The sequence below is a fragment of the Thermobia domestica genome, chromosome 8, assembly GCF_964235325.1.
Source record: "Thermobia domestica chromosome 8, izTheDome1.hap1.1, whole genome shotgun sequence".
NCBI classification, from domain to species: domain Eukaryota; kingdom Metazoa; phylum Arthropoda; class Insecta; order Zygentoma; family Lepismatidae; genus Thermobia; species Thermobia domestica.
Window position 1 is genome coordinate 10,768,024 of NC_137461.1, and position 27,597 is coordinate 10,795,620.

At 32.6% G+C, this 27,597-nt stretch overlaps 1 protein-coding gene across 1 annotated transcript in view; it reads right to left on the reverse strand.

Moving 5' to 3' along the window:
• Window positions 1–27,597, reverse strand: part of LOC145691544 (carboxypeptidase inhibitor SmCI-like) — a 96,516-nt gene that overhangs the window by 41,064 nt on the left and 27,855 nt on the right. Inside the window, exons 7-10 of the mRNA XM_081766953.1 lie at window positions 12,540–12,566; window positions 8,590–8,754; window positions 6,830–6,868; window positions 772–801 (exon numbers count right to left, since the gene is read on the reverse strand). Coding sequence (XP_081623079.1) covers window positions 772–801; window positions 6,830–6,868; window positions 8,590–8,754; window positions 12,540–12,566 — 261 coding nt within the window. The remainder of the gene's footprint in view (window positions 1–771; window positions 802–6,829; window positions 6,869–8,589; window positions 8,755–12,539; window positions 12,567–27,597) is intronic.

Consider the following 27,597-nt stretch of genomic DNA (forward strand, 5'->3'; position numbering starts at 1 on the left):
GGTCAAATTGACCCAGAGGTCCTCTAAGTATAAAATATTAATACCGCAAAAGTGGTATTTGTTTAATATTTTGTTTGCAGGGACTTGCGTAAAAATGGTGAAAGGTACCGAACAATTATGAACATCTTTCCATAATTAAAAAGCCTTAGCATAGAAACAAAAAAACTATATTGGGCAAAACTGAACCTTTGGTCCTTCTAGTGCTAATATTAACACGTATTAGTATATCCTATATTGAGCAAAAAAACTATGAATGACATCTTAATTAGCAATTATAATTGTACTATACGTATTGTCAATAGAAAAAATAGTATACTAAGATCGTATGTAACTGTTTATTGATACAAGGTAGTTTCATTTGGTATTGATACAGCGGGTAATAGCTAAATCAATGTGTAAAAACCTAGAAGTCTTGTGCTAAGAAAATATCGATGCCGGTGAATCGTACACTTATACAGCAGTATCAAAATATGAACAGTGCTATTAACCATTCATATACTTAAATGTTTCAAATGATACTTCATCGATTTGTAACATATATTAAATCTACACGTTTAAAAAACTAATAATAACACATTAATATACAGTATTGGAAACTAAAGGTTCTTCAATAATACAAGTTCCATAATTTTGGTTTATATAAGCATTTTCTGTATGTAATTTGCTTGATTTTAACTATTCAAAGGCAATATAATTTGATAGTTGGTGATAATAATCGTTAAACTTATTTTTTAATTTATGTGCTTAATTTGAAAGATAAGTTGCACTTACCACCACCCATTTGAGATGGAGGATAGCCACCTAAAATTAATGAAGCACAAATTAACAAGGGAGTATTGTACATATGAATATTTAAAACGCTTAAGATTTTATCACTAGCATATTACCGAACCATTGTCTTTTTAAACGCGAACCTTTGAAATATTTTCAGCAAAATTCTAGAGAATTAATGTCAAACAAGCCAACAGGCTCATGCAACAAGTGCTTCCAAATGTATTATGCTTTTCGTCTTATTTAGTATGAAATTTTCTGATGATAAATAGCATAAAATACACTTGAAGAAAAGCAATCTTATGTCATTAAGCGGTACTCATTCACCTTGTAACAAAACATTTGATAATCTTCAGAATTTTGTACGTAACCACTGAACGTTGGAAGACTGAATGTATGTACTGGAAAGGCCAAAAATGTGGTGAGGAATATATTTATTTAATCACTACAATGATTATAAACAATTTCTAATAAAAAATGTGTTCATATGTAGTAGGTTACTAATTTTTATTGATGTAGTAAAATTTATTTTTCATCATATTAAACCTAATAGTTTTAGTTTCATATTATTGGGATTACAATTTTCATCAGTTTACAAGTAGATTTAAAGATTATTAGCAGGAGCAGATCTCACAGAGGTAGTAAAACGCAAATATATTCTCATTTCTTCCTTCTTATTTGCGAACAGTAAAAATGATTGCATTTATAAATTGTTTTTCTTGCTCTTATACTTCGAATAATTATATCTTGTTCTGGTTTCATACACAAACCATCTTTTAAACTTGTCAGAAAATAATGGTTGGTTTGGCTGCCAGCTTGTCTTGACATAAATTCTGATTAGTAGAATTTATACATAGTGAAAAAATTACATAAATTTGTCCATTAAGAAAATTGTGGTGTAATAATTTCCACTTTGCATTCGGCTTCATCACAATGTGAGATATCAGGAATCATTTCATTTCATTTATCTACATGTTTATTTAGCTTACAAAGCACGAGAAATTCTTATGCACACATCACAGTAGTCAGTAAAATATATCAAATATTAGCAGGTAGCAGAATCTAATAATATTTTACTTATACAGCTTTCTAAATGCAAAGAAAAATAAATATAATGAGAGATATCAAGTATGTAATTATGATCACTTACAACGTAGTTATTTTACCGGTTTTACCACACCTGGTTTGTACTCAGTAGTAAGTATCGATTATCAGCTCCTCATTTAATGTATCATTTAAATATTTCCTAACACTGTAATAGTGTTTTACAGCATTTAGATTAAAATACTTATTACGGAAAAAAGTAACATTGGTTATATTCTTCAACTACATAAAAAAGTCTATTAGATAACCTAAATAAATTCACATTCACATTTTGGTTATGTTAGCATACTTTCGATGCATCACAAATTTGTCACTACCTTATGGTTATAACAAGTTTTGTTAAAGGTAAAAAGTTATATGTTTTTCATTGTAAAAGAATAGATTTGTATATGTATAATCTTTTTACATGTCTATTTTAAGGGTAATTCAAACGTTATTTGCAATTGGAAAAAAATTAAACTAGTTTGAACATTTCAGCATTGTATTATTCCAAAAATAATTAGTTAATTAAACTTGGACTAGTAAAAGCTAAGGAGTACTTCTCTTGACACAGTACCTTAAAGTTTGAATAAGGCAAAATAAACCCTACTTAGCTTCTTGTTTAAAGTGGAGATATGAGCAGACTGTTAAAGATCATCACTTATGGCTATACTTCAGAGCATTGTCATACACGTAGATTGGAGTAAATAAAAAGATATTTTTAATGTGGGTTACATAAGCGTATTCAGAGTTTCATCGGGTTATCATGACTCATTTGTGTGGCATTAGGTGATGATACAATATCTAGTAAATAATTCGTGAATAAATCAGCCATCCCTTTAGGGTTTTCAATAGTTTCATTCCCAACTTTATCATACTCAAAATCGCTATTTTATTAGTTTCTTCCACCATTTAAAAATTTCACACATAGTTTTAGATTTGTTAGTAGATTTAAGTATACTGTAGTTATTATATACTTATGTAGCTGTTTCAGTTATTTTTAAGTACGCTTTCTTGTACTTGGAAATATAATTGCGAACTCAGGTAGGAAGTCGTTTATTTATTTTGAGGTATATATTATATCTAAACTGGTTACTTTTAGGAATTTTAATACATCAATTAATCGCGATTTAGTGCACGAGATCCGAATCTCAGGAGTGACTTTTGGAATAGCTATATTAAAATATTGGGCGAAAGTTTCAAATAAGTATTTAAATTTTTATTCCATGTTAGAAGTGTTAAATATATCGTTTCAAGTCAGCAAGATATTAAATATTGCATATTATAACTGGAGATAATTTTCTTTGTAGCTGTATACACTTCAGGCTTAAGCTTTTGCTTCCACTGAGAAGATTATATTAATAAAACCACACATGACAATTCTTTCTGTCTTGTCTCATGAAATATAACTTTTAAATTTCCTTCAGGAAATTGTAAACATGCCGGATGGTGTTAACACCCGGCAAATTAATGGCTAGAGCTTCAAAGTCAGCTTTACAAGTTGTAACGGCGTCTCTGGTAGATGCATAAAGCACAAGAGAACTTAGTGATTAGGTTAATAAGTTTAGGTAGTCGCTTATTGCTCAAACCGGGGTAATGGACATAAATTCTTCTTTTGATATTATAACCATTTATTTTATAACAAATTAACTAAACGAATTCAGCAAATAAATATGCATATGTAACTACAAGGACTTGAATATCAAAAGGGTGCGTTTGATTTCTTAATGCAGAACAAAATCCATTTTGTGTTGCACAAAGTGCTGTTTCGAAGAATTAAACAAATTTTAGGGTATTAACTTTTCAAAGGTTCATCAAAGACAACATAATTATACCACTCAATTCCACTACTGCCACTTGGTAAGGCATGTACAATAAGAACACGACCATATATGGAACTAAAGCAAATAGCAAAATGAAGTAATTAAACTAACAAAAAGTAATATGAAAATAAAGCAATTATATAAATTTGAATATTCTACATACGGTCATCTTCTTATTTTCCAGGTACCATACATTCGTACAAACAATTTACGCAAAAACAACACTCTATCTTTACATTTTTATACCGTTCCGCTGCAAGAAGTTGACACTAAGAAATATATATATGTTAACATGACAATTTCTAAGTTGAAATACACCGCGAAATCTGTTGCATTTTATTTTACCTTATTAGCTTCGATAGATGGCAGCACAATACAATATTATTTTGAGTCACAAAAAAGTTATATCTATGGCAAATCACAAAATGTTCAATGTCTCTAATTGTCTTCTCTTCTTTGCAATTATTATTAATATATTGTTTTTTCTTGGACATTACCGTTACAAAGTGAATATCGTAATATCTATTTCAGATGATTTTAAACTGTTGAGAAGAAACATAAACACACCCTCACGTTTGTCTGAGATCCGAGAAAACTTAATGAATAAATTTTTCTTGTTAACCTTTTTTTTTACAAAATTCTAAATATTAGTTTTTTGAACGACATTTCAGAACAAATTAACATGTCTACATCTTATTAACCCTTACTGATTTCATTGCATGTCGCACTAATTTTCCATGTAGGTTACACACAGTGCATTCGTACGTGCCTTCTTACACTAGAAGAGGCTAGTATTTCCGTTACATGTTTTGAGGGATGGAACCTGGATCATTATCTTTATAATCATATCTATACAGTCCATTGTGCACTGCACAAGTCTGTGTAAGAAGAGGAGGTCGTTCAACGTAGTATGTTCAAGTAAATGAGAGGTAAAGTTACAAAGTAAATTATCATACGGTTCATTTTTTGGGTAGACTCTCGTCCTTTTGTATGCAATGAAACGTAAGACATTGCTTTGTATTTACGATTATTTTGAGTACATGTTTTCACAGAAGTGTTGCAAATAACTCAGTAATACTTAAGTTTCAATCCTGCTTTTAAAAAAAGTAAAGCATATTTAAAGTGTCAACGTTTGTTTATCGATTGGTGAATATATTCTATTTAAGGTTATAACAAAAAGATAATTTGTTAGAAATTATAATCTTACGAAAAACTTCTCTGTTTTAGTCAGTGGCTAGTGGTATGGTAAGCTGTTTATATATTTGCTGTCCTCAGTAAATCTAATTGTTTAGCTTTAAAAGTTTCCTGCTGGACCTCAATTGGCGCTAATAAACATTTTAGTGGCGATTCAATTTCCTTTTGTCAAATAATTGTCACATCTGTTTATCGAATGCTTTTATATATACATTCTTGTTGGATATTGAAAAACAATTAATTTATGAAATAAAGGAAATAATTTACTATTCAAACCTAATAACGAACATGAAATAAGATACGCGAATGAAACGCACATTAAATAAAAACTATTCTGACTTAAAATTTATCTGGATTCCTTCATTAGTTATTGTATACATTGTTAATACTGCTAGGATCTACTATGTACAGAGTGTTTATTCGAATTGAAAATGGCCTGAATCTCAATACAAGTTTGATCAGCTTTGTTTACGATAGTTTAGGATAATATATTGTATCGTTTAGGTAATCTGTATATTGTTTTGTAAAAAAAAGAATGTACCTTACATGCGAACTTTGTTCAATATTTACAGTTATAGACAAAGTAGTTCACACTTAAGAGTTTTCAAATAAAATTAATCATTGCAGAGAAAATATTTAATTACAACACTCAATAAGATATACTTCGATTATTTAAACCACCATATGTAAAAATGATTAAATGTATGTTAGATATTAAGTTTTGACGATTAGCTTTCGAAGTGAAATTTATAAATATCATATTTATTGTGACTTTAGGTTGTGTTAACCAATCACCATAAGGTGAGCCTACCATGCCTTAGAATTGGGACAGAAATATCCATCAAAATTTAATACTAAATCAATTTAAGATTGCTATTCCATTAAATTTTCTGAGTAATTCTGCATAATTATTTTTAAAAACTTCAAAAGATATAATAACTTTTCTAAGATATAATAAGTTTACAAATTAGTTTGTAATTATCTCTCATATACTTTATCTGTACATATCGAACTGTTTCTTAATGAATCTGAAACTTGGGGATCACATTTTTTAGCATAAATAATGATAAAAAAGTTTAGTGTTGATTATAAATTTATTGACTGTTTGTGTGATACTTAACATTTGCTGTATAAAATATGGTCAGAGGTATTCTTTGACGGAAATACAATGTATTGGTCCTGTAAGAAATTAGATTTTGAGAAATAAACGCCCTTAATCTAGGAAGTATCGTAGTGTTTTATGAAGTCAGTTCTGAATTAGAGATAACAGAAGCGATTTTTTTAAACATTAATGCAGAATTTAGAATTCAGGCGCCATTTCTAATTTTGCTTGTCTATTGATATCAAAAATGGTAGAACTTGATGAAATTTTATTACCAGAAGAAAAGCAGAAATGGACAGGAAGATCGATTTTTTTAAAATAAATTATTGATATTAATATAAGTTACATGTGAACTTAATTCGTTTATAAAAATTGGAAGTTTCATTATATACCAATTCCGATTTTAGTTGTTGCTTCTTAAGAGCAGAAATAGGAATAAAAAAACATTGTTTAGGATTATAGTCAAATTTTTGACGTATTCAAGGTTGCTTCTCCACTGAGGCTAAAAGATATAGAAATCTGATATTGAGATTTTAATATATGAAATTGATTGATCAAGAAAAGTAAGTAAAAGCAATACATTGCTTCTTATAACTAAGGCATTCTAGAGTAGTTTATATCTTCTTTGTTATCAAGAGTTAAAAATAATTAACTGAACAAGAATCCGTACTGATTGAAATATTTGATGCTTTAATTCGGAACACTATCGTAATCTTGTGATGCAAACTAAAATCCAGTTGTGTTTAATCGAAATATAGATAACTCAGAGTGAAACGTATGATAATAAATCATATTATTAATTACAGTTTCTTTTTAATTTTCTTAAATCATAAAATTCGTAAAAATTTGCACTTACGTGAATTCTTTCTTGATTGAAGTGAATATCCGCGCATACCTAGAAAAATATAAGAAACTTTAAAATAAACATACTATATATTCATTTCTATTATTCTTAACTTAAACTAAACACATATGCAAAGACATTTTCTTTTCATTTATCCGCTTATAATTTGAATCCACATTACAAAACAAGGACAGTCATATTTGTATATCGTCTGTTTACTGTCAACTTTGTGTAATATGTGTAGCCCATTTCAATACTTTGATATCCATGACACCCGTTATTTTCGACACGTTTCGTAATCATGAGATGCGATATGTGTTCGGTAGAATCTTAACACAGATGACTATATGACTTGTTGTCTAGTTCAGAGAAGGCGAACGTTTGGTTTTGTTAATGTCATGTGTTGTGTCTAATGTGTCAAAACATGCAGATCCATTTGTTTGAAATTTTAGAATTTGATTATTATGATCTTGTAGTATTCAATATTACACTGTTAATTTCGAATGCGTTCCTGATGTATGTTCTATAAGATGAAAGTTAATTTTTTATTTATAATTGTCATACACATATCTTCTGCGTCAGGATAGTGTAAGTATATATTCATTTGAAACTCGTAATTTCATCTTCAATTCTAAACTTACTTGCACACGTTTAAAATATCACATACATTTCCTCTACATTCGCTTTCCACGTAAGTGCTTTGCTGTCCATATTAATTTTTTTTATGATATATCGGGATTCGTTTTTGTTATCAAGGAAAACGGACAAATTGTATTTAATTAAAATAATCAGTTTACACACACAGTTCAGGGGTCACAACACATTTTTGTGTGTTTGTGAAACATGGGTTTTCCCTTAATTTAATTTAAAACTTGTCAATAATGGAGCTTCGCTGTTTAAACTACAATGTTTCTATGGAAGTTCAAGCACCAAAGAGGAACGAAATCTTAAATATTGTTAAAACTACAAATAATTTCAATTATTATGAACCTAATTTTAATAAGTACTCAGTAAGGACTCAGAAGATTATAAACCGACATACTAGGTTTGTTTAGATTAATATATCTGTAGCTGAGAACATGAAGTGGTTTAGTCACGAATCCTTGTTTGCCAGAAAACAACACAAACACTTAATTAAGCACTAAATACATAATGGACATAGTGCATTATATACTTAGTTAATTACGTCTTCAACCCACATACAACCAATGCATACAACATACAAGAAAATGCAACCAATCATTCGTTGCAAACCTCCGAAAGATATACAAAACAGGTTTTAAGCCATGTTTGCCAAAATTGAAATTACACGCTTCAAGCTCTCAGGTACAGATGATAATTAATACAATGTAGATATTTCTTATTAGAAAATTAGTTTCTGTAAGCTTAATTAAATATTTTACGACTGGATTATGTATATATGCGTTGCAGTAGAAAATAATGTTTAAGCAGCTACTTATTTTGTATTTATTCAAGTTATTTACAATGTCGTGTTTGTTAGTTTTAAATATGAATGATTTTAGATGTATAGTACTTCAGTACATATCATGAAATGATATTTGAAATGAAGAGTTGTTTCAAGAAAAGAAATTAACAATTTACGAATATTTAGATACCTATTCCTCATTTGAAATATATAATAAATGCAGTTTTTGTTATTTAATAAGAATCTGATGATTTCTGTTATTATATTTAGTTTGCACCTGTACATTCTATACTTTTGTGATTTGGCTATTGATAGGATTTTGGCATATATGTTTAAAATAATTTACCTTTGCAACGAGCTTCACATTCTTCCTTCGTTTTGAATCGATTCTGGTTACCACCATTTCCTCCATACACAAATGCTCTACATTCATGTATTTTGTAATCGTAAAACCATCTTCTCTGAAATTGGTCACCCTGTCCTTTATCAACTGGCTGATTGCATCCGCCACCTAATAAATACGAAATAAATCTTTTAAACAGTATAATACTATTGACTACTTACCTAATTATTTTAACGAGGACGAATTCGTTTACAATATAAAATATACCAATAGTAATTCCGGACATACAAAAGAAGGTAAGCACGAAATGTATACATTTCTCTAAAAGAAATTAATTCTATTAATGCTGTAAGCAAAATTTAATAATGAACTATTTTTTTACTAAGGTACAAATTTTCCAATTTTCTTCTTAATTTTACTTGAATTTCCGTAAGTAATAGTGATATTCTTCTTTACATTTGCGGGTATAATCACAAGTATGGTTTCATTCACATATTGCAATTCAAAAACTTATGCAAAACAACTTGCAGACAGATCATTAGTATGTTTGGTCCAAAGTTATCGCGAATCTTACGGAATTCCACTACTCGCGTTTTTCTATCTAATCTCACATGGAATATGTTACCTTTAGCATTGTCGACATCGCCTATTCAATATAAATCAAAGAACATACTCTTTAAATAGAGGTTAATAGTGATCACAGAATGGTTATTTTACTGGCTTCTAAATAATTTGTTTTGGATGCATTTAAAATTTCCACCTTGTTAGGAAATAATATCTTGTTACAATCACATTGTTCCTTTTGCATTTAATTTTAAAATGGAAACTAATCGGAGAAATTTCGTGCTTGTTATCGATAGACATTCGGAACAATATGTATATGTTTTAGTAATACATGAAAATGAGATGAAAAACAAAACGTATACACAAAATTAATTATAAAAACAGAAAACAAAACTATTTATTCTGTCACATTTCTGTTTATTACCGATTCAAAGTTTATTTTGGATTTAAGAGTAAGAGATATAGCAAAATAATTTTTAACAATATGAAGGCAGTACCTAAAGATTAAGCTCAGTAAAATGAAAGCAACTAATAATGAGCTATGAGGCAGGACATCAATCATTGCTTAGGTGAGGAAAATAGAGTTAATTGGAACCAACGACCAACATTTAAAAACTTAGAATGAATATAGGACCAGCTGAGGGTACGATGTACCAACCGTTACGGAGGGAAACCAATATTCATAGAAGTTCTATTAAATTCCACCACCGTCATACACAGTTCAAAAAACTGATTAGTTGTTGTTAGCAGGAAACTACACTACACTTTGAATATTTTTATTTTTAGCGAACAGAAAGAGTGATAGTACATAATCGACATAATACGTAGCAAATCAGAGTGACTTACAGGTGATTTTGTGAATAATACTACAAAATTTTAAGAATGTTATTGTGTTCAAAATAGTCACCAAATCTAATAAAATTACCTTTACTGTTAATAAATGGGTGTAACATTACTCACTCAGAACTACAGTTAGATGAAGGAGCTATGACTCAAAGGTTTATTTTTAACTGGGGAAATACTACAGCACTCTCTATGAGATTAGAACAGCAACTGTAACAAACAAAGTAATATACTGAAAAGAACCTAAAAATCTCAGTGAGATACTTGAAACTTACATAATCACACCTCATCTATCAGAATTCGAGAGCTGACAGCATCTTTGCTGTCAGCCTTTGATTTCCTCTACCTTCTAAGGGCGTTTTTTGACTGATAAACAGGCGTACAAAAATGCTGATATAGATTATAAATCCGAAATGTATAGAATGAAAACAAGAAAATAGAAGCAGAACACATATTGTTAGTTGGGAAAGAAAATATTTAGAACTATGATCAATTAGGGTATAATTTGTAAATACACACGGTACGTGGTTTAGTGTTTACAGTGACATAAATAGTAGGAACTGTGACACAGTTAACAAATTATATGACTCTTAGTTGCACCATACAGCTTCTAATATCTGGAAACTGTGTGTTGCTATCACCTTGTAAATTGTTTTACACGGAATGAATGGAACATTTGGCTCTACTCTCCAAAACAACCTGTTTAAATCTGAAAATGTTGTGAAAAAATGAAACTTGGAAAAAAATAACATCACATCTAACGAGATCAGGGTTTTGATAGGTTTCTCTCCCAACGCCTAATGCAAAATCCAGTTTGTTAAAAGATACGTGAAGTTGCTATATTCTGAACCTATTTTCAGAACAAAAGAGTACCTAAAAATAGAAGCCATTCTTGCAGGAACAACTAGTAAGATTGAGTCCCTTGGTCTGTTCTTTAGGCCATGGAAAAAGTTCTTGAGACATCTTTCTGATATTGTCTTTCTCTACAACTGTGTCATCAATTTACATCCCCGTAATAATTTATTTAATAATAATTTAATTAAAATCAAATCACTGATTCATAATCAATTTTATTCTCCCAGATTTGCTAATCTTATTAGATAAGCGTGGTACGAAAGCAGTTATTTGGAAGAAAAACCTACGACACTTGAAAATCCTGTAAGATTTGCTTTCGAAGATTGGGCATCATTTTGCGATTTGTATTAAGTCTTTGCCGTAATAAGGTGTAAATGGAGTAAATGGTAATTGTCCATCACACGCTTTTTAAGGGAATATCATTACGTTAAAACGTTCTCTCAGTAAATTCATCACTGCAAGAATTGAGATATATGAAATTCTGAAATAGAGAGATTCAAGAGGACTCACTATACATAACTATCCTTTCTAAGATCTCAGAATAGTGAGAGGTACAGAGACTCATTTAAGTGCAGAGCCCTGTTAAAATAAATAATGGAGTTATTTTTAAATAGTTCTTCAAGGTTTTCATAGTAACCTCTCATAGAAACTGTGTTATATTATCGTAAATGGATAGCGTGTAAGATCATAAATGAAAGTAGGTTACTTACATTAAGCATACAATTTTGTAAAACACATTACCCGATAGTGACCTAATACAAACAACTTGTCTTTAGTAAAAAACGTTTGTAATTTTAGTTTGTAACGTAGTATTATACCCCGTACTTACCCCATATAGTTACGAATGGTGCCTTAATTTTTTATTATGCTTGACATATGCGTGTTATTAATAAAAAGGTAGCGTATCAAGATAGTATCTAGTTGTCTCAGTACGAGGTTGCTTTCTTTTGTTTTGAGACAGTATGTAACTTGTAAATCAATGTATGAAACACAAATTTTTCGCTAACAAATTATTGATGAAGGAATAACTTTCACTTGTTCAGCAATAGTGACATATGGTTAGCGTTATGTACCGTACACATAGCTTTATTTTTTAATGACACTACATTTATTTATTTCATATTTTAAATCTATATGCTTTAAATCTATATTCAAACACTTACAATACTGCGTATAATATACAGTATTGAAAACTAAAGACCGCTAATACACTGAGTTTTAAATGTTTGAATATAAAAGTATTTTCAGTGTTTAATTAGCTGACCTAAGTACCTAAAGCCAATATAATGTTATGAAAGCCTTGGTGATACTAATTCTTGCAAGAGATAAAAAGTAACGATCAAAATCTTCTTACCTTTGTTGAGTATTCACCGATCACCAAATGAAATTATATCTAATTGTTAAAATGTACCCTAAATTACTTACTTTCCAGGTCGAATGTCTTCATTGTCTCTACATTATGTACGAGAGAACTTAATATGTTATGAAATAAGAAATATAATGTTTTAGAACACATTTGTACAATTAGAACGCGGCCTTCCAAGAAAGAAAATGAAGAATTATAAGGGAATATTGATTTCCAAACCACGATCTTATTGTAGACTTAATTTTCCTAAGGTTTTCAGCAAATTAGTAAGATCTCTGCGCTTTTGTAATTTATGTACTTAATTACAAATATAAATTGAACTTACCAAAACCCATAGAACCAGGAATACGACCTAAAATTAATGTAGTACAAATGAACAGTGGAAAATTGTACATATAATGAATATTTAAAATGATTAAACATTTTATCTTTTGCATCAACACATTACTTTTTATACATGAACTTTCCAATATTTTCAGTGAAATTGGTAGGAATTGGATTTAAAAGAATCGGAGAAGCACGTGCAGCAATTACTGTCATGTGTAATATGCTTCTGTATTTTAAAGTATGAACTTACCTGACTATCAATTTCAAATAATACACTTCAGAGAAAGCAATCTTATGATTATTAGAGGCAATTTCTCATTTTGTAACAAAACGTTTAACAATCTTTCAAATAAGATGTGAAAGTACTGGGAGAATGAATGTACGAGGGGGAACCAAAAAAAGGGAATTGTGCTGCAGTGGGGAAAGAGAGTAGGGGAAACCAGTGTTGTACCAGTTGTCCGTTACGATCACGCCACTTGCGTTAGTGTGTGAAGTTGTGTTGCTGTGAGTGCATCGGTTCGCTCTTGAGAGTTTGTTTAGTAAAACAACTTTTTCCAGTTCGACGAAAACCTGATGACAGACTATCGAGAGTAAGGGACGGCTGTGAGATTTTGTTTCATGTTTGGGAAATCCTTCCGTGGAAACTACTGTAATGCTGAAGACTGCTTATGGGGATGCTGCCCTAAGTAAAACCAGACTATACGAGTGGTTTGCACGTTTTAAAAATGGAGAAATGTCAATTGAAGACCAACCCCGTTCAGGACGACCCTCAACGGCAAGAACTGACAAAAACGTCGAAATATCAATGCTCTCGCTCGTGAAGACCGTCGCAGAACCATTGATCAACTCTGCGAGATGTCTGAAATATCGTGGAGTTCAATTCAGACGATTTTATCAGAAGATTTGCACATGAGAACGGTTGCAGCCAAATTTGTCCTTCGCCTTCTCACAGACGAGCAAAAGGAGCGTCGACTTGAGGCATGTGTTTAACTTCAAAATCAGCTCAAAGAGGACCCTGATTTTTTTTGGCAAGGTGATTACTGGTGATGAATCGTGGAACTATGACTACGACTTCGAATCAAAGCAGCAATAAAGCAGTGGAAGACAAGTGGCTCTCCTCGTCCCAAGAAAGCTCGCCAAGTGAAGTCACAAATCAAGACAATGCTCATTTGTTTCTTCGATTGCAGAGGTGTTGTGCATGCGGAGTTCGTTCCCCCGGGTCAAAGTGTTAACCAGAGGTTCTACTTGGAGGTTTTGAGAAGATTGAAAGAGAGTATCTGGAAGAAAAGGGCAGATATTTGGCGCACAGGCAAATGGTTCTTCCATCCTGACAACGCTCCGGTCCACACCGCTCTCTCTGTAAAGCAGGTTTTTACCAAAAGCGGCTTGACACAGATTGTGCACGCCCTTACTAACCGGATCTAGCCCCCTGTGATTTCTTTTTGTTCTCCAGACTCAAACGTGACATGAAAGGAAAGCGTCTTGGCACTGTGGAGGAGGTAAAACAAAAATCGCTGGAGGTCATAAAGAAGATCCCGATAAGTGATTTTCAAAACTGTTTTGAACAATGGAAGGATCGTTTGCTGAAATGCGTTGCGGTCCATGGACAATACTTTGAAGGTGATGAAAATTTGGTGTAAAAATATTAAGAAGTTATGACGAATTTCCCGTTTTTTTGGGTTCCTCTCGTATGTACCACCATGTTCAATAAAATGGCGCAAATACTGTAACACACAATTTTCCCCAATAACTTTGTTTTCGTAATGCATTATTTTTTCTTTGTGTGCTCATGGAAGAAAGTAGTTAGTAACAAATACTTCTTTAAAACTTTAAGCAAAGATAGTGGGAAATAAAGATAATATAAGCCAAAAATAGGAATCAGTAGCAACTTTCGACTCTTACCAACATTGGCTGAACAAGGAAATGAGACCTCAAGTATTCGGAATTATGGTAGACCTGAAGTTTGAAATCGACATTTCGCAATATTTCTGTTTTAATTTTAATGCACATAGTATTGCATAGTCCTTAAATGCTAATTAAGTGAGGAATTTACATCCAAATTAAGTTGCAACATAATATTTCTAGTTAGAAAACCCGAGCCGGCAATGCGAATTTAAGATTAACCTATACTTTCGATAAATATGAAATAAATGTATACAGTGTAACCTAACTGTTTGGCCGAGTGAGTAGCAAAGCGAGTCAGTGAATTACATGTGTTCTGCGCGGGAGTTCAAATCCGCTTCACTCCTTATTTTTTTAAGGCTTTTAAAATCACGAATTACATTAATACACACTACATGGGTGACAATTCCCATGCCAGATGATAAAATAGCATTTCCGCATTAGGCACCTTCAACTTTTTCAATAAGTGTATTGATCTTGAGACAAAACTCTCCTCGAAAGGTTTGCACTAATGGATACTGTATTTATGACAATGCTTCCATTAGCAAATATAAAGTTATCTTTAACGTAGAATTGCTTATGCAAAAACATTTGAAAACTTTCTCATTCTTTTAATTTTACTTGTGTTGACTTGAGTTGATTTTGAGTTTAATGTCCCTTCAGTAGCGAGGCTATAAGAGACTTGGACCTGTTAATTAACGTGGAATTCGAACCACGTAAGTTCCCACTGGGAATTCAAACCCTGCTCTCACACGTCTTAGCTTTACTCGAATCTGGACTCGAAAGTTCTGAAACGGACAAAAGAGGATTCAGTTTCCACTGCTGTGTGTTTCAATGAATGCATTTTTTAGTAATTATATTAAGTTTACTTTTGAAAAGGTGTAACTTCTACGCTTTTTAAAAATCTAAAATTTCCTTGATTTATACGTTGTCAATATTGAACACAATTTTCATTTTCATACATGGCAATATGGTAACTTTGAAGATATTCTCTCTTCTACTTCTAGACACTGCAATATTGTTTTTAATAAGTTCCAAATTACGATTTTATCCACAAAGAGAAGCTGTTCTACTTACAGTGGTATCACTGAGTATTAATTTCTAATGTGAATAAGGACAAATATTATTTAATGATAATAATAATAATAATAATAATAATAATAATAATAATAATAATAATAATAATAATAATAATAATAATAACAATACAAGCTATTTTCATTACTATTATTTGTATGAAACAACACAATCATATTTACTGGTTTTATTCCTTATTCTTTACAATTAAACGCCATATCAAACGGACATGCGCTTACCGGTTACATTTGAATGGTAGGTTACATTCTTTGCAATTTGTCTGTTTCATGAACGCAAATTCTCCGTAAATTTCTTACAATGTAACTTATATATGCTAACAAATTGTTTTAATGTGGGCAAATTCTGAAAGATATGTTTAATTACACCATGCCGTAAACGTAGCCAACACCCAGTGGCCTGCTTGCCGGTAAACGTCTTTCGCCGAAATAGCAAGAAGCCGAAGGATTGCCACTAGTGTGTCACTGCTCTCAGGGGTTCGCTGCGTCAAAACAATATCTAGAGTCGGGGTATTAGGGTTACCACGACGTAACAGTGAGGACTTTATTTTGGCCCGAGCTTCTTCGGCTCGTCTTGGTGAATCGCGAAGAGACCAACTCGAACTATCACCAGTCATGTGATGTGGTTATTATTATAATTTACATTTTCTTGATTTTTTCCTAAAGTGAGCCTCGGGTTCAGGAGTGAACCCCTGCCTCTACATCATGAAGTAACAAATCTTCATATGAGTGCGTATAATTGTATGAATTTACTAGGATACTTTCGCCGATCATTAGAAAGTGAATATGGGTGTACTATGAAATAAAGTAATTAGACACTCATCATTTTGTAATAAAATTACATGGCGAACGCACTTTATTAAATCCCAATCGGTTATCGTCGAATATACAAGGTTAAAGGAGTACTCTGATTAACCAAATTAAAAAAAAAATCATTAAAGATTATTCCTGTGCAAGGGAGGATGTCTTTGTCGTCTGCCTGGCGAAGTCGGAAGAACACGCGCGTGATTGAAACACGCTATAATCACCATTTGTGGCAATAATATCACGCAGACGCTTCCTTATGGTTGCTACACATTAAAACAAATTGCCACATGCAATCCGCTTGTTGCTTTATACCGTAAACGAAATAATATTATTACGTTCAGGTGTAAAACTAAAAATTATCTGACAGTACTTCTGTTCCTATCAGTAGCTTTGGCTAGGTACCTTCTTCTTTCCTTCCTTTTCAGATCTAAAAGTAACAAAAAGACTGTTTTTGTCGACAACTGAATATGTGATTGAAGATCTAGTTGCCGCCGACAATACACTGGATATTTTATACAGAAAGATCGATAAACACTATTCACTGTTTCATTGTTCGCGTATTGTACTGTTAGAAATAAAATTTTTCTCCGCGCTAATGTGCTCATGAAATTGAATTGTTGGTTTCAGCAGTTTGCTCTCAGGCATCATAAATTAAATTCCACGATTCTGTTTTTGTGGTGGGTGACGGATTAGACCAGTGTTCCTTTAAAATTCTTTTAATTTCAGACCACACATTGTCAATCGGGTTCATGTCGGCACCACGCGGGGCCATCCAGAACATTCACATAAGTCTTCTGCGCCTGCCAATTTTGAACTACCCGAGATACATGGACGTGTGACCTGTCATTCTGCAAATGAATCACCCCATCAGGATAATGCTGTCAAACAGATGGCAATATGACATTCCGAAGAATGTGCACATATTGTTCACTTGTTAGACGTCTCTCGATCTGATGGAGCATTCGTAAGCTCTTTGACGTATAGAAACCCCAGACTGACACTGAAACATACCCACAGTATCGTCTGTAGAATACATTTCGTGGGTTCGTCTTGGTCTATACACGACAATTGGTTCTGAAGTTTCAGAGACGAACACGTATTCATCTGTGAAGATCCCGTCGATCCAATTCCGATGCCTGTTCGTCTCTGCAAGTTCAAGACACAGTCTAATGTGGTCCTGTGAGAGGACTTCCTTTCTGGCAGCACGACGAGTGGAAGGCCCGTTGTTCTAAACCATCTTGTAGCAGTATTTCGGGAAGCAGAGAAATTTGCTATCTGTCTCAGTAGCCGGGAGGTAGTGTGTGGTATCTGCTATGCAACAGCAAGGAGCCAATTATCTTGCTATTGTGTTGTAACACATTTTCTCCCACTTCCTAGACATCTAACAGATTGTCCAGTTTCGTGATATCGCTTTACCCATCGTTGAGCAGACCTTGTGGGAAGTCTATCATGTATCGCTGCATGTGCAACACTAAAGTCGATATTTACCAGAGCTAAAATGCGGTCCTTTACATTCTCATCCATTATATACAACAACGTGGTTTGATCAGCCTCTGTTGTATCCAAACATTTAGAATGAACCTGTGTGAACGATTGATAGCTACACAATATATTGACAGAATGCCAGTCTTAGCACTAAAGATGACCTCAGGATTTCAGGCGAATGGTTACGTGACTTTCTACTTGTTCAATTCTTAGTAACATAGTCTTTAGAACAGGAAGAAGGTTAGTTGTTTAGATCTTTGTAAACCAACTGATAAGACGATTTTTTTTTACAAATCATATTTGTCAAATTGCTCTTTGATACCTCTTTATTCATTATAAAAACAAAATATCCATATTCAGGAAACCTCACAGAAACATTAATAAAAGGTTGAAAAAATGTGTTTATCATTCAGATCCTTTATTATTTGAAAGCTCCTATTACCAAGTATAAAAATGAAAACTGTGTTCAACATTGACTACTTATAAATCAAGAAAAGAACGCCGTGGGTACACCTTTTCAAAAGTGAATTTAATATAATTACTAAAAAACGCATTCGTTGAAACACTCAGGGATTGCAAGCAGTGGCGTAACTACAATGACGCGAGTGGAACAAATGCTTCAGGGAGCACAGTAAAAGGGGGCAAGGGCAAAAAAAGAGAATACGGAAAACTGTTCCTTATGCAAAGAACGTTCGAAAACATTTCAAAAAGTAAGCTATGACTATTCGCAGTTAATTGGCTATAACCGATACTGGGACTGGATCCAGGAATTATTGAAGGAGGCGCAGGTATAAAAAATAAACTTGAGACAATTTCAATATTTGGTTTGCTTAATAAAAATGAGTACTCCAGTGCTTCATAATAAGTACTTATCACCATATTTCTGGAGGCGGAATTGATTAAAGCAATGTCGTTCAACACGAGAGAATCCAGGATTAACATGACCTGGAAACCAATACATTATCCGCAATGAGTGGAGAACGCACTCAGAATCTTCCTTTTCAGAGAACTGTTTGAACCTTTTTTCCCACAGACTTTGAACAAGCGCATCGTTAGAGAATATTTTATGTATTTTACTCCTCTTGGAGGGGCATGAGCTCCGGAGCCCCGCTGTGGATCAACACTGGTCGATACCCCGACAGCAATCGTCACTGCAATGTTTGTCCAGCTAGCTGTCTAGTGAAAGATTTGCATAATGAATTATTGCAATGAGCTCACCGCGCCTCCACCCAAAGAAAACGACAGTTACGCCTGTTTGAAATCTAGTTGATACTTGTAAAACTATCCTTTATTCCCTATTTATATTAAGAACTGTAAGCAATGATATCATAATGGCTTTAAAGTAAAAAAAAAGAGAAAAAATATTTCGCTTTTTCCGTCTCAACCACCCTGAAAAGATAATAAATAAAACTGAGTACTAAAGTAATTGATCGTAATTTATATCTTTTACAAGCCATATAGAAAAACGTTTCGCACGTTCCCCTTCTCAACTCAGTGTGAGACGAACAAAATTCATATTAAGTATGTAGTGACAACTTAGGAAAAAGATAAGTAAAAACTTCATGTTGCTTACTAAAAATAACATTATATATCCTTAATATATATAACGTATTAGCTGAAATGCGTGCGGCAGGGGGTTAGCATCATAAAATCGATGATCGATCGTTCCAGGGCGCAGTAAAACTATTTTCGCCACTAGTTGCAAGGCATCCTCTTAACTCCGTTTGATACCGTTCATGTCCAAATTTAAGTAAAGGCTTAGGAGAACTGAGTTCCATTCTCGATGTGAGCTGATGTGGTTTGGGCTAAACAGGTACATGTATCATATAGCCTCTTTACTGAAAGAGACGTTAAACTTAAAATCAACTCAAGTCAACTCAAGTAAAATTAAAAGAATGAGAAAGTTTTCAACTGTTTTGGAGCATGCAATTCTACGTTAAAGATATCTTTATATTTGAAAATGGAAGCATTGTCGTAAATACAGTATCCATTAGAGCAAACTTTTCGAGGAGAGTTTTGTCTCAAGATCAGTACACTTATTGAAATAGCTGAAGGTGCGTCATACAGAAATGCTACTTTATCAGGTGTGAACTTGATTTTTCTGGCATGAGAATTGTCACCCATGTAGTGTTAGCTAATGAAATTCGTGATTTAAAAAGTCTAAAAAAATAAAGAGTGAGGCGGATTCGAAGTGCCGCGCAGACCACATGTAATTTACTAACTCGCTAACTACTCACTCGGCCAAACACTTAGGATACTCTACATTTTTACATTTTATCGAAAGTATAGGCTAATCTTAAAATTGCATTGCCAATTCGGGTTTTCTGACGATAATTATTATATTGCAACTTAATTACCATTTGATGACTTTGCAATACTATGTGTATTAAAATTAAAACAGAAATATTGTGAAATGTCGGTTTCAAACTTCACGTCTACCTTGATTCCAAACAGCTGTGCTCTCATTTCTTGTTCACTCTATGTTTGTAGGAGCCAAAAGTTGGGATTGCTTTCTATTTTTTGTTTATATCATCTTTATTTTCCAATATTTTTGCATAACATTTTAAAGAAATATTAGTTACTAACTCCTTTCTCCTATGAACACACAAAGAAAAAAAATACACTAGGAAAAAGTTTTTTGTGGAAAATTGTAGGTTACAGTATACACGCCATTTTTTTAAACATGGTGGTACGAGAAAGGACTAAATTGTGAGATGGAATATATTGATTTAACGAACATTGTTTTATGAACACTTCTTAGAAACCTATTTTTGTTAATATGTAGTAGGTTACAAAATCAAGGTTTTTTATAGAAAATATGGTAAATTTAATTTTTCATCATATTACACTAAATACTTCAGCTGCGTCTAAAAATATAATCTCAATTAGAACCACTGTACGTATAAAGCAATAAACGTTAGTAACACAGGGTAGAGAATTGCTAAACAGTCGAGTAACATTGTTTTCGTAGCGAAAGAAAGAAATAACAGAGAAGAGAAGCCATCAATGAAACTGAGATATGACTACCCAGGAAGTAAGCCAAATGTCGGAGTTATACAGCAAACGAGGCTACGAAACAAGAATCTTCACTAGAAACGAATTTTGTATGTGTCCATGTGTAAGTTATTAGAAAAGCGTTATGGAAACTAAGCTGCAACTCTTTGTAATCCAGGGTACGAATACACTCGAAGAAATGTAATTTCAGACCTGAATGCCAATTTTGGTAGCTGGAACTATCGTTGGCTATGAATTAATTGCTCAACACTGATGCTAAGAAACCTCCCCAGGTCCAAATGGGATCTCACCTAACCCTGAACGAATGGTATGCAACTTGAAAAATTTAAGGAAAATATTTGTTATCGAGATGACAGAACAAAAGCTTGAAAAACGTGCTCGTGCGAGTGGAGGTAAGTTGTCAATTATAGATGTCCTTGTTAATTTCTTTCGAAAGACAAATTATTAGTAACATTTATTAGATGGTTGCTAGAAGTAAGTGAAATCAAGTTGAGATGCCATTCGGACATGGGGAGGTTCCTCAGCATCAATATTAAGCAATGAATTCATAGACAATGGTAGCTCTAGCTACCTAAATTCGTCTTCAGGTCTGAGACGGTTAAACTTGGTTACGCATTGAACATGTTTCCTATGTGCAAATTTGACATTATAATATGTTTTTAAATGGTTGCTTACTTCATAGTTTGTTACCTAATTATCTAAATAAGAAAGAATAACTAAAACCATACATTGAAATACTTACGAAGCTGAAATACTTACAACTTAAAGGATTTAACTGATTGCCAAGTTAACAAAATATGGGGAAATGGTCATTTGCTATTTTTAACGTTCTTTCAAAAAAGTGAACGCAACCAATGGGTATATTGGACTACTTAGTATTAATGTTAGAATAATGGACAAAGTGACAGGGTGTTCTCAGAGAAACTTTGCCCTTAATTGGAGCGTGTGGTGCGAAAGTAAGAAATGAGGAAGCTTACTTCCAAAGGTAACACATATTTCGGATGAAAAATTTATTATGAAGTAATTATTCATTAATTATTAAAGGTAAGATTGTCTTTTATTTGATTTGAAGAATTAAGAACATTGAAACTGAATATTAATCTTACGTTACTCCATCAAGTACTTATAATGGGACTCTTCATATTGTGGCTTTTGGCAATATTTTTCAACGTAATGTATGCTTTGCTATGGAATAACATTTTCAATGTGAGAGTCCATAGTTAAACCTGATAGGCTAAACTAGAGGTGGATGGTTTCTGCAAACGTGGTTTTGATTTGCCACTTGAACCATTTTGGAACAGTTAACCGAAACCGAACTCTCACCGTTCCCAAACCCAACCGAAAGTCTCCCAAACCGATACGAACCATTCACAGACGAACACGTTCCTAAACCGGACTGAACTGAAGTGTCGTCAAACTGAGTCGAAGAGTTTGAAACGTCGTTTCGTTTAGTATTGGTTAGCCAAAACGTAAGAGAATCACCCCAAAGCTTACTTAGCTGTCTCTCGTAACTTACTCATAACTTAGTTATCAGATTGGTTTATAATAAAATATTTTTACGTGCTAAAGCTTTTTACTTGCTAGCGACATATTTCCACCATTGTGGACCAAAATAATGTTGAATTTTGTATTAAATACTGTACTGTTATGTATGACTTGATATTAATACAAATAATAACAATTTACAGAATTATGATATATTGTGCGTAATTATAATGTTAATATTTTCATTCCCCTCATTATGATTAGAGGTAGATGCACATTTATTTTTAAAAGTAAAATAATGGTTTTTCACTGACCTTTATCGATGAAGCAATATCCCTACGTCCTAGAAAGATGAAGTTTGATAACAGTTAGCCTATTGCTGAAAGAGGTCAGTGCCGTAACATAGAAAATCAGCTCCCGGAGCAAGGGTATACGACGGTTTCACTATACATATATTCCTAGTAATTTTTGCTCTCTTTGTTTTCTTTTACCGAATTTTTACACCTTCTTACATCGGCGCCCGGGGCCTTTGCTCCGCTCACCTCTCACCACGGCACGATATTGAAAGAGATATCCTAATATAATGTGAATTAAATTCAAACGGTGATGAGATGTGGAAGGATGTTTTTACAATAAGAATGTCAAATCTCAACACACAGAATACCTAAAAAATACGAAATTAAGTAGACAGATGTCATATTATTTACTTGTTAAGTTTTAGGTAGCATTAGTACTCATGTAAGTACCTAGGTAGTACAACTTTAATATTTCAGTTTGTTTTAATATTTCCTTTACACTAGAATATGATTTAGTACTACTAAGATAACGTAGTTCCTAAGTACCTCAGTCCATTATCATATTTTACAAAAATATTGATAGATAATAAACGAGTGAATCTTCACTCAAAAATATTTATTTTGGCTTTCAATTGCATTATATGTGGTAACCACAATCGTCACTCAACAAAACAGGGAACACAAAACTTGAAACAACCATTTTATTCTTCGTTGTAATCGCCATTTGCTTCAATGACATGATCCAAACGAGATAAAGCTTATAAATGCCTTTTTTTTAAAAAAAAATCATTTTTTCTTGTAGTTTAAAAATTGTGATACAACATTTGTAACATCTTCGCTTTTTTTGGAAGTGCTGTTCCCGCGGATGGTTACCCATGGACAAAAACAGATAATAGTCAGATATGGCGATACCCGGGGAATAAGGTGGATGGGGCAAATCTTCCTAGCTGAATGTTTTTATGACGTCTTTGGTCCCTTTTGATGTATGATGTTTGGCAAGATCGTGAAGGAAGAGAACTCCTCTTCTCTTGATCGGTGGTGGCTATTTCTGCAACAATGCAGCTGAAACACTTTGGAATCGTGATGAGTAGATCTTGCTGTTATGATTTTCTTGGTTTCTAGTTATTTGTGGTGGATTATGCCAGCGCTGGTCCACCAAACACATAGCATTAGCTTCTTTTGGTAAATGCCCAGGTTAGCAGCTATTGAGGCCGAACTAGAAGTCGATCAATTAGTTTCCTCTTCCGGTTTCATTAATGTTACATCATATATCAAGCTTTGGTCCAGCGGGTTTATTTTGTCGAACCATCAAAGAGAAATAACTATTTAACCACTGAGCATGTTTCCCTTGGACAGGATATGAGAAATTGATTTATTTAGCTTTCATGCGATAAGAATTTTTTAAAGAGTTGATCGAAAAGTTTCGTCAGATACTTCAATTATGTTTCCCAATTGCTTTCTAGTTTGATGAGGATTCTGCTTGATTTCCTCCTCCAGTTGGACTTTGTCGAGGGTGAATGGACGACCAACACAATGCTTGTTTTGAAGGCTCTCGTCTCCGGTAATAAAGTGCTGAACCACTTTTGAGCAGTCCGTTCGGCCACTGACACTCCTCTAAACTCAAGTATATTCTTCTAGCAACCTCTGCAACTTTGTTTCCTAGTTTGTACTCGTAATGCAAAATACGTCCCAAAATCTCTCTTTAAAAGGATGTTATTTTGAAGATTTCACTTCCTAAAGAAACCAATAGCGAAACCTGCAGGCATTGAACAACCCTCTATATAATAAAGTTTGAAGTGAACGTAAACATATTTATTTATAGCATCATTAGAATCAATTTGGCCACACTAAAGGGACAAAAAGTAACTGTTCTCAAAAACAGGACGAGCTTTCTTGGTTACCTTATTGTATAGAACCACAATATTTTGCCCTTGGAGAGAATAAACACGGGTCAAACAGGCATTTCAGGATAAGCTTAATGTTTCATTCTAAAAGTAACTGCCTCTAGAATAGCATCCACGCTTCTAGTAATTCCCGTTCCTTCTCCGAGTATTTGTCCTAGATCTGCTCAAGCCATACAGTTATTTTCTAGCTTCTATTAAGAGTTTTATTCTAATGTCCAAAGCAGCAGTAAAAGTAGCCACACAGTATGCACCCTCAATTGTTTCTGTAATATCGAAATAATTTTATATCTGAATATAATTGAACCGAGAAACACGACATTCAGCCTTATTGTAAGCCCCTAAAACGCAATTTATATTTTCGTTTATTTCAAATATTGAACTCAAACCGAACAAGGGAGAATCAAACAGAGTCTAACAGTTCTTAAACCGAACAGAACTATTCTACAAACTGAACCGATCATTTCCAAAACAGAACAGAACCGTTCCCAAATAAAACCGAACCGGTTTGAAGTCCAAATCGATTGTTTCGTTTTAAACAACAGGCAGAAACCAACCCGAAACAGGTTATCGGATTTTGAACCATCCCTGGGCTAAAGAAGGTGATACTTAATGAAAGTTAAAAGGTTCACTTGGATTTTTAACTCTTTCACTGTGGAAGGCGACGGAAAGAAATTTCCCTAACCTGCGAATGTCGATTAAAGTCGACGTGTTAAAATTTGTCTGTATCTTGGCTTTGTTTTAGTTAACTATAGTCGCCAAAGTTTTTCTGTGTGATTTCTATTGTTTATCGAAAACAATAGAACACAAAAAATTGAACGGTACAACTACGGCGACTATTCTCGACAAAGCCAAGATACGGACAAACAAATTTTAACCTGTCGACTATAGTCGACATTCGCATGTTAAGGAAATGTTCTTTCTGTCGACAAAAGTCGACTTCCCCTGTGAAAGGGTAAATATAAGAGGAAATGACAGAACGCAAGAAAATTCACGTACAAAATGTGTACATAATATATATCAAAATGATTAAAATTGATATTTTAAGTTCTACCTCTCAGTTGTACAATAACAATAAGCACTGTCAAACGATGTAATATACCTGTATATTTTGAAATAAGTTTACCAAGGTGTTGCAGAAAACTTCACAAATTTTCCTATAAGAAAGAGAATTGTACACTTCATACTTTCAATATTAAACTTTAGTCTTTTAGTTCCATATTTGATGTTGAACACGTGTATGAAATGATGACTATTAACAATATGGACGAGATAAGTTAATTCTTATCATTTGCATCTTATTTCTCTTGAATCAAATATTTTTATCCCTTTATTTATTAATTATCATATGTTTCGTATAAGCTTTATGTAGCTATATGGCCAAGTTTATTTTTATGCTTGTTAGAGTCTATTATCATTTATTTTCACATACATGAGATCAAGTATTAAAAATTTCTTACAATATTTGGTCTACAATTCCAAGACTGTGCTTTTAAAGTAAAATTCATTTAGTATTAATAAACTTTCCTACGAAATGTAACTACCACATCCAATAAATTCAATTTCTTGATATAAACTTAATTACTGTGAAGTTTTGTTCTTACTTTGGCACTTTTTGGATAATGAGAATATCCGCGTGAAACAAAAACATTGAAATACTTTACTTGGGAATTTTTAAATTCTGAGAATATTTTGTCTTCATTTTATTAATGCAGGCACCTATACATTAGTGATGATCTTATGCGGATAGAAATTGATAATTAAACTTGTTTCCATTCATTGTAAGCTCACATTAAGTATTGTCAGTTGTTGCACATTAAATACTTGAACTGTTAGTTTAAAATAAATTTACTAATTTCACTTCTTAAAACTATATTATACATCTTTAGATCAGAGCGTTAACTACGAAGAATCAAACTCGCATGTTCTCCAACTGCGAACATTTATTTCGACTGGTTGGAGGTTTGGTTTGTAATCTAGTCGTTTGAATAATTGTATGTATCACCAATAGGCACATATTGCTCATGGAAGAACAGGAAAAATGTGTAAGAAACAATGTAAAGATAGACAATAAACAAAGATGATAACAATAATAATATTAAATAGTTTATTCCGATTATTACACCACCATATGTAAAATGATTCAAATTTATGTTAGATATTAGTTTTTGATTGTTAACATTCGAAGTGAACATTATTAATGTCATATCTATTATGACTTTAGCTTGTGATAACCAATCATCATAAGGTGAAATTACTAATGCCCTTGGAATTGAGACAATTTTCCATCAAAATTTAATATTAAATCCATTTAAGATTGCTATTCTATATTAATATTCTGCGTAATTCTGTAAAACTATTTTTAAAAGCTTCAAAATATTATGAGATATAAGAAGGTTACACTGTTCCTTAATGAATCTGAAAGTTTGAGATCAGATTTTTTAAGCATAAATAATTATGAAAAATTTTTGTGTTGAGTATAAAGTTATTGACTGTTTGTGTGATACTTGAATATTTGCTCTATAAAATATGACCAGAGGTATTCTTTGATGGAAATATAATGTATTAGTCCTGTAAGAATTTAGATTTTGTGAAATAAAAGCCTTTAATCTGGAAAGAGTCGTGGTACTTTATGAACTCAGTTCTGAATTAGCGATAACAGAAACGACTTTCATTAACACTAATGCAGAATTTTGAAAATAGGCGCCATTTCTAGTCTTGCTTGTTTACTGATATCGAAAATGGTAGATCTTCTTGATTCAATTTTATGCCAGAAGAAAAGCAGAATTAGACAGCAAGAATAATTTTTTAAATAAATTATTGATATTAATATAAGTGATATATGAACTTTGTTTTGTCTATAGAAACTGAACCTTTTATTATACTACCAATTCCGGTTTTAGTGATTGCTCCTTAAGTGCAGAAATAGGAATTGAAATGAACATTATTTATGATTATAGTCAAACTCTTGAAGTATTCAAGGTTGTTTCTCCACTGAGCATAAAAGATATAGAAATCTGCTATACAGACTTTAATATATGAAATCGATTGACCAAGAAATATAAATTAAA